This window comes from Pleurodeles waltl, chromosome 4_1, assembly GCF_031143425.1.
Source record: "Pleurodeles waltl isolate 20211129_DDA chromosome 4_1, aPleWal1.hap1.20221129, whole genome shotgun sequence".
Taxonomy (NCBI): Eukaryota; Metazoa; Chordata; class Amphibia; order Caudata; family Salamandridae; genus Pleurodeles; species Pleurodeles waltl.
In genome coordinates, this window is record NC_090442.1 from 587491823 (window position 1) to 587509749 (window position 17927).

At 47.0% G+C, this 17927-nt stretch overlaps 1 protein-coding gene across 2 annotated transcripts in view; it reads left to right on the top strand.

Moving 5' to 3' along the window:
* Positions 1–17927, top strand: part of APPL2 (adaptor protein, phosphotyrosine interacting with PH domain and leucine zipper 2) — a 512959-nt gene that overhangs the window by 69341 nt on the left and 425691 nt on the right. For both annotated transcript variants that reach the window (XM_069228970.1, XM_069228971.1), the window contains exon 2: positions 15608–15706. In XM_069228970.1, coding sequence (XP_069085071.1) covers positions 15608–15706 — 99 coding nt within the window. The remainder of the gene's footprint in view (positions 1–15607; positions 15707–17927) is intronic.

Below are 17927 nucleotides of genomic sequence, written 5' to 3' on the forward strand. Positions count from 1 at the left end.
TTGCAACTTTAAAACAACTTTCAAAGAACTCTCTCTTCCCTCTGGAAGCGTGAGATTTCACACTCTGCACCCGACGCCCCCAGCTCGAGTTCAGGAGAACCAACACTGCTGAGTGGATTCCCAGGCGACTACGACGACATGAGCACCCTGAGTCGACCCCCCGCACCCGTATAGCGACACCTGCACAGAGGATCCAGAGGCTCCCCCTGACCGCGACTACCTGGTAACAAGGAACCTGACGCCTGGACCAAGCACTGCACTCGCAGCGCCCAGGACCAAGAGGAACCACCCAGCAGTGCAGAAGTGACCATCAGGCTGCCCTCATCCTAGCCCAGTCAGTGGCTGGCCCGAGAAGCCCCTCTGTGCCCTGCCTGCATCGCCTAAGTGATCCTGGGTCCCTCCATTGCTTTCAATAGCAAACCAACCCAACACACCTACTTTGTCCACAGCACCCGGCCGCCCCTGTGCCGCTGAGGGTGTGTTTTGTGGGCTTGTGTGTGTCCCCCCCCCCCCAGTGCTCTACAAAACCCCCCTGGTCTGCTCCCCGGGGCCGCAGGTACTTACCTGTAAGCAGACTAGGACCGGCGCACCCCTGTTCTTCATAGGCGCCTATGTGTTTTGGGCCCTCCTTTGACCTCTGCAGCTGACCGGCCATGTGTTGCTGGTGCGGTGGTTTTGAGGTTGCCTTGAACCCCCTACAGTGGGCTGCCTAGGCCCAGGAGACTGACTGTGTAAGTGCTTTGCTTACCTGAAAAACGTAATCAAACTTATCTCCCCCAGGAACCGTTGATTTTTGCCCTGTGTCCACTTTTAAAATAGCTTATTGCCATTTTAACCAAAACTGTGTGTACTACTGTTTTAAATCAAAAAAATATACCTATCTGTGTGAAGTACCTTGCATTTTGTGTACTTACCTCAAATCTTGAATCTTGTGGTTCTAAAATAAATTAAGAAAATGTATTTTTCTATATAAAAACTATTGGCCTGGAGTTAAGTCTTTGAGTGTGTGTTCCTCATTTATTGCCTGTGTGTGTACAACAAATGCTTAACACTACCCTCTGATAAGCCTACTGCTCGACCACACTACAACAAAAATAGAGCATTAGTATTATCAAATTTTGCCACTATCAACCTCTAAGGGGAACCCTTGGACTCTGTGCACACTATCTCTATCTTTGAGATAGAGTATATACAGAGCCAACTTCATACATTAGTGGCAGCGGTGGGATCTAAGACTTTGCATTTGCTGGACTACTCAGCCAATACCTGATCACACCACTAAACTCCAAAAATTGTCATTAGAAATTGATTTTTGCAATTTGAACTATTTTTCTAAATTTCTAAAAGTCCTGCTAGAGTCTTGTGTAAGTCCCTGTTAGCATTTCTTTTAGAGTTTAAAAGTTTGTAAAAGTTTGGATTTAAGTTCTAAAAATAGTTTTTAGATTCTTAAAAAGTAATCCCAACTTTTAGAGTGATAATGTATAGCACAGATGAGATGGTGGTGGAACTCAACCGCACCCCTTACCTGCATCTAGGGGCGTCAGAGTTAAGGTCTCTCTGTAAGCTAAAAAAGATAAAAACTGGGTCCAACCCTACCAAAGTAAAGCTCCAGGAGCTTTTGGCAGAGTTCACAAGGGACCACCCCTCTGAGGATAACCCTTCAGATGGGGAAGTTAGTGAACAGGAGGATGGATTCCCCCCTCCTGTTCTAACCAGGGAGAACAGGGTTCCCAAAACCCTGACTCCACAAATCATAGTCAGAGAGCCTGGTTCTTCCACAGAGGAGTCCAGTGCCTCTGTAAGCCTTGAAGACAGCCTCAATGAAGAGGACCGCCTGTTAACCAGGATGGCCAAAAGATTGGCTTTGGAGAAGCAGCTCCTAGCCATAGAAAGGGAAAGACAAGAGATGGGTTTAACTCCCATCAGTGGTGGCAGCAACTTAAATAGGGTCAGAGACCATACTGACATCCTAAAAATCCCCAAAGGGATTGTAAATAAATATGAAGATGGTGATGACATCACCAAGTGGTTCACAGCTTTTGAGAAGGCTTGTGCAACCAGAAAAGTAGGCAGATCTCACTGGGGTGCTCCGCTTTGGGAAGTGTTCACTGGAAAGTGTAGGGATAGCCTCCTCACACTCTCTGGTAAAGATGCAGATTCATATGACCTCATGAAGGCTACCCTGATTGAGGGCTTTGGATTCTCAACTGAGGAGTACAGGATTAGGTTCAGTGGGGCTCAAAAAACCTCGAGCCAGACCTGGGTTGATTTTGTAGACTACTCAGTGAAAACACTGGATGGTTGGGTAACTGGAAATGAAGTGCATGATTATGTTGGGCTTTATAATTTGTTTATGAAAGAACACATTTTAAATAACTGCTTCTATGAAAAGTTGCATCAATATCTGGTAGACCTAGGTCCAATTTCTCCCCAAGAATTGGGAAAGAAGGCAGACCAGTGGGTAAAGACTAGGGTAACCAAAACTTCGCTGGGGGTGACCAAAAGAAAGGGGTTACAAAGCCTCCCCAGGAGAAAGTGGGTGACATTAGAAATAAAGAAAGAGTCCTCTGTAGGCCCCAAAAACCAGTCCAGGTGGGTGGGCCCCAAGACACAACCCAAAACAAAGGTGGGTACCAGGGTAAAAACTGGGATGCCACTAAGGCATGGTGCCGTAACTGTAGACAGACAGGGCACCACACCAAGGACACTTCTTGTCCCAAAAACAAACCCCCTAGCAAAATCCCAGGGGTGACCAGTGTAGCCATTGGGGATGACTCCTCAGACGAGGAGGTCTTCATAGCCTTCAACTGAAAAAGGGCCCAACAGGTGAGTTGGAGATTCCAGAGGGAAGTAGACACTTCCACCACCATCTACTGGTGAATGGAATCCCAACCACTGCCCTGAGCGACACTTGTGCCAGTCACACTGTTGTGCATGACAGGCTGGTGTTCTCAAACCAGTACATCCCAGGTGAGACTGCCAGAGTAAGTTATCCCAGACAAGGTCACTGATAGGCCTGTGGCTTTTGTGCCCCTAGAAGTGGGTGGGACTTTTAGTTGGAGAAGGGTGGTAGTCAGTACAGACCGCCCCCTTGATTGTCTCTTTGGAAATGACTACCCAGAGGTTTGTCAGAGCCCAAGAGAGGAACTGGTCCAGTGCCAGTCCTCTCCCAAGGATTCTAGAGGTGCTGTCCCTGCAGTAACTGCAAGTAGGCCCCAGAAGAAAAAGACAAGAAAACAGTGCAGGAAGGGTGGACAACATTTAACCAAGGTTCCAGCAAGCCAAGGAGATTCTGCTCCAGTAGGAGAGAACTCCAAAAGTGGCACTGGTAAAGTCCAACCTGCTCCACAAGAAGTCCTGGCTAGTCAGGCAACTGTTAAGCATGAGTGGGTGGCTCCTCAGCTAACAGAAGAAAGAGTGGAAGAAGGGTGTTTACTACAAGATGTAGTACCCCCCCCCCCACTCTAACACAGCAGACAGGCACCCTGAACCCAAAGAAGCCTGTAACGTAGTCCCTTCCTTAGATGGTGAAGAGCTAAAGGTGTGGTTCTGGGCACTGCCAGCTGTCAGTGGTCTCTGCTGGGTGTTAGCCTTTATGGTTGCACTGTCCCTGGCATGGTGGTCTGACCCCATGCCAAATAGCACGTTAGGCCCCCTGACCCTGTTAGTCATGGTGGGGTTACTCCAGCTATGGGTAACCTCTTTGGGTAAGCTAGGGGTGACCCTGGCTAAAATGAGATTAGAAGAGGTGAATACCTCTAACCCCAAAATACAGAGAATGGGTGACAACATTGAAAACACAGACAAGAGGCATTTCAGACTAGGTCCTATCACTGTGGAAGTGGGTCAGTTCCCCAGAGGGAATGACCTGAACAGGAGAATGTAAGGCAGAGTAGGCCCTGCAACAAACCAGCCTGTTTTCCCTACTCTTCCTCGCCTGACAGGCTAGGAAGACTCTCTCAGCTTTGGCTGAGTCTCCTGGCCTGTGGGCTGAGGGGGGGGGGGTCTTGTGTAGGAAAATGTCTCCCTGTTGCAGTTCCCCCTACCCCCACCTTATGCCTGATATTGATGCTGACTTGACTGAGAAGTATGCTGGGACCCTGCTAACCAGGCCCCAGCACCAGTGTTCTTTCACTAAAAATGTACCATTGTTTCCACAATTGGCACAACCCTAGCACACAGATAAGTCCCTTGTAAAAGGTACCAGTGGTACCAAGGGCCCTGTGACCAAGTACGGTCCCTAAGGGCTGCAGCATGTGTTGTGCCACCCTAAGGGACCCCTCACCTAACACATGCACACTGCCATTGCAGATTGTGTGTGTTGGTGGGAGAAAAAGACAGTCGATATGGCATCCCCCTCATGCCATGCACACAAAATACTGCCTGTGGCATAGGTAAGTCACCCCTCGAGCATGCCTTACAGCCTTAAGGCAGGGCGCACTATACCAGAGGAGAGGGCATAGCTGCATGAACAATATGCCCCTACAGTGTCTAAGTCTATTCTTAGACATTATAAGTACAGTGTGGCCAGGTTACGTATATGGTGTGGGAGTTTGTCAAAACAAACTCCACAGCTCCATAATGGCTACACTGAATACTGGGACGTTTGGTATCAAACTTCTACGAATAATAAACCCACACTGATGCCAGTGTTGGATTTATTACAAACTGCACACAGAGGGCATCTTAGAAGATGCCCCCTGGATTTACCCAATCTTTCAGTGCAGGACTGACTGGTATGTGCCAACCTGCCAATGAGATGAGTTTCTGACCCCCTGGGGTGAGAGCCTTTGTGCTCTCTGAGGCCAGAAACAAAGCCTGCACTGGGTGAAGGTGCTTAACACCTCCCCCCTGCAGGAACTGTAACACCTAGCAGTGAGCCTCAAAGGCCCAGGCTCCGTGTTACAATGCCCCAGGGCACTCCAGCTAATTGAGATGCCTGCCCCCTGGACTCAGCCCCCACTTTTGGTGGCATTCCAGAGGAGATAATGAGAAAAACAAGGAAGAGTTAGGACAGCCCCTAAGGGGCCCTGAGCTGAGGTGACCCCTGCCTTTAGAAAACCTCCATCTTGGTTTTGGAGGATTCCCCCAATAGGAATAGGGATGTGCCCCCCTCCCCTCAGGGAGGAGGCACAAGGAGGATGTAGCCACCCTCAAGGACAGTAGCCATTGGCTACTGCCCCCCAGACCTAAACACACCCCTAAATTCAGTATTTAGGGGCAACCCTGAACCCATGAAAGCAGATTCCTGCAACCTACAACAAGAACAAGGACTGCTGACCTGAAAGCCCCGCAGAGACGATGGAGATGACAGCTGACTTGGCCCCAGCCCTACCGGCCTGTCTCCAGACTCAAAGAACCTGCACAGCGACGCATCCGACAGGGACAAGTGACCTCTGAGGACTCCGAGGACTGCCCTGAACCCGAAGGACCAAGAAACTCCAGAGAACCACGGTATTTTTAAAAAACTGCAACAACTTTGCAGCTTTAAAACAACTTTCAAAGAACTCCCTCTTCCTGCCGGAAACGTGAGACTTCACACTCTGCACCGGACGCCCCCGTCTCGAGTTCAGGAGAACCAACTCCGCAGAGAGGACTCCCAGGCATCTACGATGACATGGGCACCCTGAGTCGACCTCCCTTGCACCTCCACAATGATGCCTGCGAAGGGGTTCCAGAGGCTCCCCCTGACCGCGACTGCCTGGTAACAAGGAACCTGCCTCCTGGACCAAGCACTGCACCCGCAGCCCCCTGGACCGGGAGGAACCACCCACCAGTGCAGGAGTGACCAGCAGACGGCCCTCATCCTAGCTCAATTGGTGGCATGCCCAAGAAACCCCCCCCTGTGCCCTGCCTGCATCGCCTAAGTGATCCCCGGGTCCCTCCATTGCTTTCAATAGCAAACCCGACACCTACTTTGTCCACTGCACACGGCCACCATGTGCCGCTGAGGGTGTGTTTTTTGGGTTTGTGTGTGTGTCCCCCAGTGCTCTACAAAACCCCAGTGGTCTGGACGAAGGTAGTTACCTGTAAGCAGACTAGGACCGGAGCACCCCTGTTCCTCGTAGGCATCTATGCGTTTTGGGCCCTCCTTTGACCTCTGCACCTCACCGGCCCTGTGTTGCTGGTACGATGGCTTTGGGGTTGCCTTGAACCCCCAACGGTGGGCTGTCTATGCCTAGGAGACTGACTGTGTAAGTTCTTTACTTACTTGAAAAACTTAACCAAACTTACCTCCCCCAGGAACTGTTGATTTTTGCAGTGTCGACTTTTAAAATAGTTTATTGCCATTTTAACCTAAACTGTGTGTACTACTGTTTTAAATCAAAGTTCTATACTTACCTGTGTGACGTACCTTGCATTTTATGTACTTACCTCAAATCTTGAATCTTGTGGTTCTAAATTAAATTAAGAAAATATATTTTTCTCTATAAAAACTATTGGCCTGGAGTTAAGTCTTTGAGTGTGCGCTCCTCATTTATTGCCTGTGTGTGTACAACAAATGCTTAACACTACCCTCTGATAAGCCTACTGCTCGACCACAGTACCACAAAATAGAGCATTAGTATTATCTAATTTTGCCACTATCTCCTCTAAGGGAAACCCTTGGACTCTGTGCGCACTATCTCTCACTTTGAGATAGTATATACAGAGCCAACCTCCTACATCATGTTATTAGGAACTATCCTCACTGTAATACAAACTATTAAAAAAGTCAGAGTGAGATCGCATATGGCTTGGGCAGTAAATACAAATGTGACGGATATCCCATCTGGCGCATTTTGATCTCGATACGCTATTATGGGATCGTAATACGGCGGACAAGATCTGTCATGTTTGTGACGGAATAACCCCCTCCAGCGAACTCTAAATCAGGCCTTTAGACTCTAACATAGATAAATATGGTGCCCTGATGCAAGATCTGGAGCAGAGAGTTTCCGAAATGGCAGACTCCCAGGAACAGTTCATATCTCTAAGAAATTTAAAAAGTTTGAACTCAAACAAAAAGAGTATGAAAACCAGATGTGGAGTACAAATCCGAGATTCAGTAGACTACCAGAACTGAAGAAACTGGCACGTCTGTACCTGCCACGATTGACAAGATCACTCGATCTCACATATCCGGCAAAACGGAAGAGGAACCCACAATACTTTTATCATCTTTTAATGGTGACAATTACTTTCCCTATGAAGGTGGAGACCTGGGACTACAGAAATATCAAATATTTTGAGATAGAAGAATAAATCAAGGCCCTGCCAGGGAATGATTATATAGAGAAAGTAGCTGGAACATGGGCAAAATCAAAGAATGACATTATTGTGCATAATAATCTGTGTGCAAGGTGATAAATAGGGTTGAGAGTATTAATAGTCTGACCTTTGGACTTTGTGGCCATGAGCAATGAGGTTAGAAATAAGGTACATCATAAAACAAAATGAAATTTAATGAAAAATTCAGTTAAATATGAGTTATATTTCTGACTCAGATGCTTAACTACTGAAATATCTCTGAGTTATGATTATGAATGCACACAACACGTGCCATAACTCACAACATTTACTGTGCACAAGACACCAATTTTGGCATAGCTAGACAAAAACTGCTAAAGGGAGCACAAAATGGTGATGTCATCAGTAATGGTACATGTTGTGTGTGTTGACAACCAGTAATGGAAATTCTTGTTGGTTTTATGAGTTTGAGCTATAAATATAACTCAGTTTTTAACTATAGTTTTATACATTTTGTGAATGTGTTGCTTGGGTATTAGATCAAGTTCAAGAAGGCCTTCAGTGGTGCTCTCCCGGATTAGTTGTTAGCATCCTAAATAGCCTCAGTATTGGGTGGTGAGCTGCGTTATGAAAGGACTATAGAAAAAAGATGAACAATAATGGTGAATGGCTTTCATTAATACAAAGGAGTAAAAATTGGGGTCCGACCAGTCCTAGAGCACATCTTCTTCAATGTCTTGATCCGTGACGTTGTTTTATGTTTTTAATATTTTCATTGTTTAAAAAAGCAAGTGCCTGAGATATAAGCACACAAGAAGGCATACATTGTACAATCTTTCACAAAATCAAGTGTTATCATGTGAAAATATCTGGTCTTGTTTCCTTTTCACATGTTAGTCTTCCACTCACCCCCTAGTTTACTAATTCCTATTATATCCCCGTGAGCTTTTGAGATCTGATTCGACTTTTCTTAGGGTAAGAAGACACTGGAGACACTTTAATTGAGGATATAACTTAAGACTGATATTCTCTAGGTAGTAAGACAGCTCCATGTTCGGTTTTTCTGGTACCAGGTATCTCTCAAGAAGGACGCCTGCCAGTATCCTCGGTATAAAAATAAAGAATGGCAGGTAATTATTGATTCTTCCTCCGCTTAACCAGAGAACACTTTCCTACTTGCCCGTGCCTTCTTAACAAGGCGTAAGTAGATAGTGAACCTTACTAGAAGGTTTAAGTGTCTCAGTACTCCTTATCTGTCTGAAATGGGGTCTCTAGTTGGCAGTTGGTTTGCACCCTGTCCAGGTGGGGCCACTCACTCTAGTCAGGCTAAAGAAGATACCCAGCTCAGATAACCCCTGCTGATCTCCTTGGTAGGTTGGCACGAGCAGTAAGGCTCATCTCAGAAGCAACGTGTAAAGCATTTGCACATAACACACAGTATTACAGTGAAAATACTACCAAAGGACACCACACCAGTTTTAGAAAATAGCCAATATTTATCTGTATAAAACAAGACCAAAACAAAAAAAATCCAACAAGCTCTAATAAAGATATTAATTTTGCAAGAATTACTTACAAATACAGTTCCTTAAAGTTGATAGCTCGTTCTGGGGCTATCATGGCATTGTGAACAACAAATCCAGCAGTTCAGACTGACCATGGGAAGAACTGCAAACAGTATCTTGGATATGCATGGCTTTTTGATCCTCGCAATGAGATGCAGAGTGCAGTGTCGCTGGCCTCGATTCTGGAGGTTGGTGCAGGGGTCATCAGGCAATCGAAGTCACACACATTGTAGATCAAACTCTGTGCTGATGATGAATTTAGGAGTGCTGGTGTTGATGATGTCGAGTCTGCAGTGGGAAGCTGGTCGATGCGACGTACAGTGCCCACATGTCGGGGTGCAGGCATCGACTCGATAATAGCGTCTTGTGGTGTCAATGGGACCAGGGCTTTGGTGTGAAGTGGGGGGTCTGGTGTCAAGTGGGGGGTTCTGGTGTCTCCAGGTCGCGTGCAGGCAGAGGCATTGTTATTGCTGAAGCGCTGTCATCTCTAAGCCCAAGGCGGTGGCACGAGCCGGGGCAGGCTCCATGCGGCGCCCGAGTCGCGGTGCAGACAGGGGCACCTGTTGATGACCCTGGAGTCGATGGCGCTGGCGTCGGTGGAGCAGGGATGCGGTGCCGGACAGAACGGTTATTTATGTACCTCAGTACCAGTGTCAACGTAGAGCGGCATCATCGGGGATACCAAGGCAGTGGTGTGAGCAAGGCGATGCGGAGTGCAGGGTCCACAGGTCATGGTGCAAGCAGCAGTTCGGTGACTGCGTCGGGTGGTGGCGGCTGTGAGACCAGGGTTGCGGTGAGAAGCGGGGAGGTGTGATGTGCGGCTTCATCAGGTCACAATGAAAGCAGTGTTGTTGGCGGCGTCTGGTGTTTTTTTTTCCGGTTGCAGCAGAAAACACACAGTTCCTGATGCTGTAGGCAGATGAATCTGAAGTATTTTGTGTCCCTGAGACTTTAAACAGGAGACAAGCTTTACTCCAAGCCCTTGTAGAAACTTCACAAACAGGATACACAGCAAAGTCCAGTCTTTGCCCTCGTTGTGGCAGATGCAGCAACTGCAGGCCAACCCAGCAAAGCACACACAGCAAAGGGGCAGAACTCCTCCTCCGGCTCTTCAGCTCTTCTCCTTGGCATAGGTTCCTCTGGATCCCGAAGTGTTCCAAAAGTCTGGGGTTTTGGGTCCACTACCTATACCCATTACTGTCTTTGAAGTAGGCAAACTTCAAAGGAAAGTCGCTGTTGTTGACAAAATCCTGCCTTGCCCAGGCCTGGCCCCAGACACCACTAGGGGGTCGGAGACTGCATTGTGCGAGGACAGGCGCAGCCCTTTCAGGTGCAGGCGTCCGCTCCTCCCTCCCCACTCTAGCCCAGCAGACTCATCAGGATATGCAGGACACTCCCCAGTTCCCTTTGTGTCACCGCCTAGAAGAAATTTATTCATTAACCGCCCAACTGTCAGTCTGACCCAGATGTGGATTCCACAAGCAGGCAGAGTCACAGAATGGTTAAGCAAGAAAATGCCCACTTTCTACAAGTGCCATTTTCAAACTGACAATCTAAAAACCAAATTTACTAAAAGATGTATTTTTAAATTGTGAGTTCAGAGGCCCCAAACTCCACATCTCTATCTGTTCCCTTTGAAAAACTGCACTTGAAAGATATTTAAAGGCAGTTCCCATGTTATCCTATGGGAGAGATAGGCCTTGTTATAGTGAAAAATGATTTTGGCAGTTTTTCACTATCAGGACGTGTAAAACACACCAGTACATGTCCTGTCTTTTAAATACACTGCACCCTGCCCAAGGGGCTACCTAGGACCTACCTTAGGGGTGACTGACATGTAGTAAAAGGGAAGGCTTGGGCCTGTCATGTGGGTACACTTGCCTGGTCAAATTGGCAGTGCCAGACTGCACACACAGACTGCAGTAGCACGTCTGAGACATGTTTACAGGCTACTTATGTGGGTGGCACAATCAGTGCTGCAAGTCCACTAGTAGCATGTGATTTACAGGCCATGGGCACACATAGTGCACTTTACCAGGGACTTACTAGTAAACCAGATATGCCAATCATGGATAAACCAACCACGAATACAATTTACACAGGGAGCACTTGCACTTTAGCACTGATCTGCAGTGGTAAAGTGTACAGAGATAATAAACCAGCAAAAACAGATCTGAAAAAATGGGAGGAAGAAGGCAAAAAGTTTGGGGATAACCCTACCAAAAGGGCCATTTCCAACGTTATCCATATGCCCAGATTGGCGCTTTTAAGAATATATCAAGCAATGACCCATCACCCATGTAGAGGACTTCTGTCTGTGCACAAATGAACTGAATCACATAAGAAACGTGCAAACAAAAATGAGAGAAGAACAAAACAAACCAAAACAAAATACAACTCAAATTCCACATGCGACTACTGCTATCTTCATGGTAAGGTTATGCCCCCTACCCAGGCCTGGAACCTAGCATGCACCTGCGAGAACCAAGCTTTTCCTGGCGCGTAGCTGGCAATGGTGTCCAACCGGCAAGGTGCTTCCTCCTCTGGTTGGCGGGTCGTCTTCTCCCTCTGCATCCTCCATTTTGAACTCCGCCAGCAGGAAACCTCCTCTTCTGGCAGGTTTCTCCCCGTTTCTAACGCACCCGAATCAGACTTCTTCTGCTCCTTCCTTCTTATCTACTATGGCGCTGAAAGCCCCTCCTTCCAGCCACGCCCCTTGAGTTGTGGGACAGTCTTGTTTAAAGGGATATAGACTACCATCAAGGATATCCCGATGTGCAAGTTCCACAGTTTGAGTCTCTGAGGTGTACGACTAGGTGGGAGGACCAAGGCAGGCACTCAGGCCAGTTGTCGTCCCTGTGACAATCCCATTTGTAAAATCCCTCGAGTCTTCCAACGTCCTTTAACATGGCACTGTCCCACAGTGATGTTTCTTTCACTAAAACCCAACCTAATTTGAGAAGTCTTGTGGCCTAGTCCCATATTTTCACAAGATGTCTGTGTCTGTTGTGGCAATTTTCTTTAAATTTCTTGTGGTGTAATGCAGCCAGGTACCATCTTGCATTGTGTGCCTGTCCACCCTCAACGATGGTTGTTCCTGAAGGGCAAAGGCCAGTTTGTTAATCATGGTCACTTGAGGGGCGAGTCATATATTTTATTCAATTTTAATTCTTCAAGTTTGATCCTAAGCACACATTGTAATGAGTCAGTCTAAGGCCATCCCAAAAGTGGTTACAAGTCTGATTTATCCCTGTTAATGCAGAACCCAGAATAGTCCCCAGAGAGTGTAAGGGAATGTATAATTTGTTGCATTGTCCCCATCTAATCTGCCTTGTATCGTAGGACATCGTCCACATGCATTGAGATTCTCGCATCCCATGTTTCATCCCTTCTAAAGCCTCTCACCATGGCATCCTTCCTAACCCAGTAGGCCACAGACTCCAGCGATCCATGACTTTGTTCAAATATACAGGATCTAGAAACGAGTGTTAGGTGCAAAAGGGGCACTTCTACCACCTGACAAAGGATGCTGTGTTATTACTTTACAAATTCTCTGAGGCTTTACCTGGTTACTGCATCCTTTTCTGGAGGCCAAGCTGGCTCTGTATATTCTATTATTCTATACCAAAGTAAGGTATAGTGTGCACAAAGTCCAGTGGGTCCCCAGAGGCATTTCAGAGTCTAAAGTAGAAAATACTAATGCTGTCTAATGTGGTAGTGTGGTTTGAGCAGTTAAACTTATCAAAGGGTAGTGCTAAGCATTTGTTGTACACACGCAGTCAATAAATGAAGCACACACTCAATGACTAACTACAGGCCAATGTTTTATCTATCAAAAATATACTTGTAACTTTATTTCTAGAAACAAAAGGATCTTTGTTGCAGGTAAGTACAGTTTCGAGAATGTATCACCTTCAACTATCAAATGCACTTTCTTTAGAATTCACAGGTAAAACAGTTTACAGGTAAGTAATATTTTTCAGTTTCAAAAGTGGACACACTGCAATTTCTCATTGAAAGCAGTGCAACCCTACAGGAGGAAAAGTAACAACACAATTTGCAGTTAAGTACTTGACTTACAGTCCCAGTCTTTGGGGGTTAAGGAGCCCATAGGGCAAAGTTTGGGAAGACACCAAGGGTGCACCACCAGCAACACGGGGCAACCCAGGTGCAGGGGTCAAAGTTGGTGTTGGGCGCCCAATGGAATCCTATGGAGACAGGGGGCACTTAGAAAGAAACAGCTTGCTGGTAAGTACCCGCAACTTGAGGGCACAGACCTGTGGGGCTTAGATCAGTACCGGTGGGGATGGGGGCACAGATCGGCACCCAACACACACCCTCAGTGGCACAGGGGCGGCTGGATGCAGGTTGCAAACAGTGTTGGACGCCTAATGCTTTAAAACGAGGGAACCCTGGGGTCACAAAGAAGCTGCAGGCGTTGTCCAGGAAGTCAACTGAAGAAAACCAACTGCTAGACAGTTAAGTAGAGAACCCCTGGACATTGCTGGACCGTCAGTTGGGTTCCCCAATACCAGGGGGCTGTGGGTGCAAGGATACCTTTTAGGTATCGGGGAAATCTTCACTGGATCCGGTCACTTCTGGATTTAGGCTGTAGTTGTGTTGGTCAGAAGGGCACAGCCCAGGGTGTGCTTGAGGTCAGAATTGCCTGGGGACCTTCTCTGGACCGGTGGGCCACCTGGACTTGGGCCGTGGGCGTCAGGGGCAGAGTAGGCAGGACTTGCAGATCCGGGGCAGTTCTGGAGTCCTTCTTGAAGGTTTCTTTGTGGACAGGGCTGCTGTGCTCTGGAGATCTTGTCCTTGGGTAGGGAGGCAGTCCTCTGAAGGTTTGTAGAGGTCGCTGGTGTTGCAGGATGAGTTGTCTTCATGTAGAAGGAGTCTTGAAGCTGCAGACTTGCCCATAGGGATGGGGCCAAGTTAGCTATTGTCTGGAGTTTTCTCTGCTGGTGGGACTCTTCGGTCCTTCTTTTTCTAGTCAGGTCGCCAGTAATCTGAAGAACAAGCTTCATGGGTGCCCCTAAACACTAGATATAGGGGCGCTACATGGGTCAGAGGGCAGTAGCCAATGGCTACTGTCCCTGACGGTGGCTACACCCTTTCTGTGCCCACTTTCTTTGGGGGGGGAGGCACATTCCTAACTCTGTTGGCTAATACCCTGCAAAGCAAGATGGAGAATTTTGCCAGGAGGGATTCACCTCCGCTCTGGGCACCCTAGGGGTGGTCTTGGCTGGGGTGGGCACACCTCCTGGTCTTAACTCATTTTCCTTTGGGATCTGCTGCCAAAAGTGGGGCTTGGTCTGGGCATCTTCTACTAGCTGGAGTGCCCTGGGGCCATGTAACACACGACAGGAGTCTGAGGCTCACCACCAAGTGTTGCAGTTCCTGCAGTGGGAGGTGTGAAGTACCCCCACCCATAGCAGGCTTTGTTCCTGACCACAGAGAGCACAAAGGCTGTCATCCAAGGAGTCAGAAACTTGTCTGTTAGTAGCAGACTGGCACTGAACGGTCAGCCTTACACTAAAGGGTTGGGTGAAATACAGGGGGGCATCTCTTAAATGCCCTCTGTGTGCATTTTTCAATACATCCAACACTGGCATCCGTATGGGTTTATTGAGCTGAGAAGTTTGATACCAACCTCCCCAGTCTTCAGTGAAGCCATCATGGAGCTGTGGAGTTCGTAATGACAGACTTGCAGCCCATGCTCTCAATATGGCCACACTGCACTTGCAGTGTCAAGAAATGGACTTAGACACTGTAGGGGCATATTGCTCATGCAGCTATACCCTCACCTGTGGTATAGTGAACCCTTCCTTAGGGCTGTAAGACCTGCGAGAGTGGTGACTTACCTATGCCACAGGCAGTGGTTTGTGGGCATGGCACCCAGAGAGGGATGTCAAGTCGACGTTACCTTTTTCTCCCTGCCAGCACACACAAGCTGCAATGGGAGTGTGCTTGTGTTTGGTGAGGGGTCCCTTGGGGTGGCATAATGCATAAAGCCGTTAGGGACCCTTTCTGATCACAGGGCCCTAGGTACCACTGGTACATTTTGACAAGGGACTTAGCCGTGTGCCAGGGGTTTAGCAATTGTGGAAGCAATGGTACAGTTTTGGGAAAGAACACAGGTGCTCGGGCCTGGTTAGCAGTATTCCAGCACACAGTCTAGTTAGCATCAGATATCAGGCAAAATGTGTGTGGAGGGAGGCTAACCATGCCAAAAGGCGCACTTTATTACAGCCACATATTAAAAATTCTAAAAAACGATTACTAAAGTTCTAGAGCACTGCTATCAAAAAGTTGCAAGAGTTATTATTATGGAGAAAAAGCACAACATTCAATCTATATTAGGGGTCTTCAAACTAGCAAACTAGGGGGACATCAAGTGATCCTGTGGGGTAGGTGGGGGGGAGGGGAGAAGAAGTAGGTTCTTGCCAAAAGAAGCATTACTGAGATAACTGTGCTTTATTTAAAGCAGAAAATAATGTATTGCATTTTTAAAAAGGTAACAGAACTTAACTGCAATGTTTAAAAAAGTATAGACATATTTAAACATTGACAACTTAATAGAATATTGTGAAACATTCTGAGGGGGGGCCCGATGATGGGTTTTTTTCCCCACTGGGAGGTTCGACATTAACAAGTTTGAAAAACACTGAACTATATGAAGTAAGAAACTCTTCTTTTTGTAAACAAGCATTGTTTCCAGTCTGCAATTCAAATGTATTTTATATATTTTCAAAAAGGAATTACTTTTTTTCTGTAAATGATCAGTGCTTATTTGTTTTCTTGTTTTGCAGACTCGCTCCTTGCTTAGTGTGTTTGAAGAAGATGCAGGAACCCTAACAGAATATACAAACCAATTACTGCAGGCTATGCAGCGTGTTTATGGAGCACAGGTAACCTTTTCTGATTAATATCTGCAAAGAAAAGTAGCCTGTTCAGCCTCTGAACTCCCAGAGTGCAGTGAGAGAAGTGTCAATTCATTTTAGTTGGGCTGCTAATATCATTCCATCCACCGTCTTGTTGCATACAGTGGTGACTACATATTTTCTCACCTTGAAATCCATGTAGCGATATGCCCGATATTTTGTGATATTTTCATGCCTTTTACTTTCTCCAGTAAAGTAAGAGAGGTGGGTTGTTTGCTTCCACAAGGTCATCTTTCCTTCCCTCGCTATCACTTTAAAGTTTGTAACTCCACCAGTAAGCGCCTCTATTTCTTTTCATTGTCTCTCCTCCCTCTTCATTCTCCCAAACTGTTGGATCACATTGTTCACCAATGGGCCTTGGACGCCACCCCTTTCACTTGACATCAAAATTGGCCTGATAAAGGCAAAGCAATTCCGTATTTTCTTGTTTACCAAAACATTTATGTAATTTTTTTTAGATTTTATTTTCTTTGGTAGTTTTAATCTGAACCTCAGTTAAGATTTGATGAACAGGAAAAGTAATGCAGTTCAATACTTACTTTTGGGAGTATTAGCTCTGTCACTTCTTGATGTGGTTTCCTAAGTCTTTTTGGCTTCTGACCTCCAGTTTTGATCCTGTGCTGAACTTGGTTTTTGCTGGCTTTAGGAGTCTGGGCAGTTTACCACTGCTGACCAGTGCTGAAATGCAAGTGCTCAGTGTCTAAAATTGTATTGGTAATTGATCTACCCATGATTGGCATATTTGGTTTACCAGGAAGTCCCTAGCAAAGTGCACTACATGTGCCCAGGGTCTGTAAATCAAATTATACCAGTGGGCCTGCAGCCCTGATTCATGCTACCCACCTGAATAGCCCTGTAAACATGTCTCAGACCTGCCAGGGCAGTGTCTGTGTGGGCAAATATACTGCCAGTTCGACCTGGCAGGGTCACCTATTTGCCAGGCTCAAACCTTCCCTTTTACTACATGTAAGTCACCCCTAAGGTAGGCCCAAGGCAGCCCCATTGGGAAGGGGTAGTGCATTTAAAAGGTAGCACATGTACTGGTGTGTTTTAAATGTCCTGACAGTGAAATACTGCTACATTTGTTTTTCACTGTTGCACAGCCTGTCTCTCTCATAGGTTAACATGGGTATTGCCTGGAAATATCTCTCCGGTGTAATATCCCATTGGGAGCAGATACGGATGTGGAGTTTGCGGTCTCTGAATTCACAATTTAAAGATACATCTTTTGTGAAAGGTGGTTTTCATATTTTAAGTTTGAAAATGCCACTTTCAGAAAGTGGGCATTTTCTTATTTAACCATTCTGTGCCTCTGGAATACGTGTGTGGGTCAGGGTGACAGTTGAGGTGTTTTTGAATTCACTCTAGACAGTGTCTCAAAGGGAGCTGGGTGTGCCCTGCATACCCTGATGGGTCTTCCTGGGCTAGAGTGGTGGAGGAGCTGGCACTTGAATAGGGCTGTGCCTGTCCTTACACTAATAAGTCTCCAACCCCCTGGAGTGTGCCTGGTGTCAGGACAGGAAAGTCAGGGCCTTGTGCACTACAAAGACTTTCCTTTAAAGTTTCCCTCTTCAATGGCAGAAATGAGTTTAAGTTGTGCACCTCTGAGACCACAACTCCAGAACACTTCTAGACTGAGGACATTCTGCTAGGAAGAAGAGCTAGATGCCATATGAGGGACTGCCACTCTTCCCGTTGCTTTGCTTTGCTAGACTGCTGCTTGCTGTTTCTGTCCTGGGACAGAAAGGACTGGACTTTGCTTTCTACATACTGTTTTTCAAGGTTCTCCAACGGCTTGAACTGAGCGTGCTTCCTGTTAAGTCTCAGGGACATCAAAGACTTTGTCTGCCAACACCGGGGCTCTGTTGCTGAGAGTCCCGACTCGCCAAAATGTGCAAAATCCAGTCCCTGGGCCCTTGGGAGTGAGTTCCGGTGCAACCAAGAAGAAACCAAGTGCAACTCCAGAGTGACTTCGGAACCAGCGCCTGTGTCTGAATTCGCACTGCTGCCTGTACCCGGAGTCGTGGTCCACGCTGAGTGCAACGTCTGTGACCAACGCCGCAGGCCCGCTGCCACGCCTCTGAAGTCCTGCCTCATTGTGAGTCCTGAGTACTGTGTCCCCAGCATCCGGGATACCCGACTCCACGTAACACCTGTGGCCCCATGGTGTGATCGCAACACCGCAAAG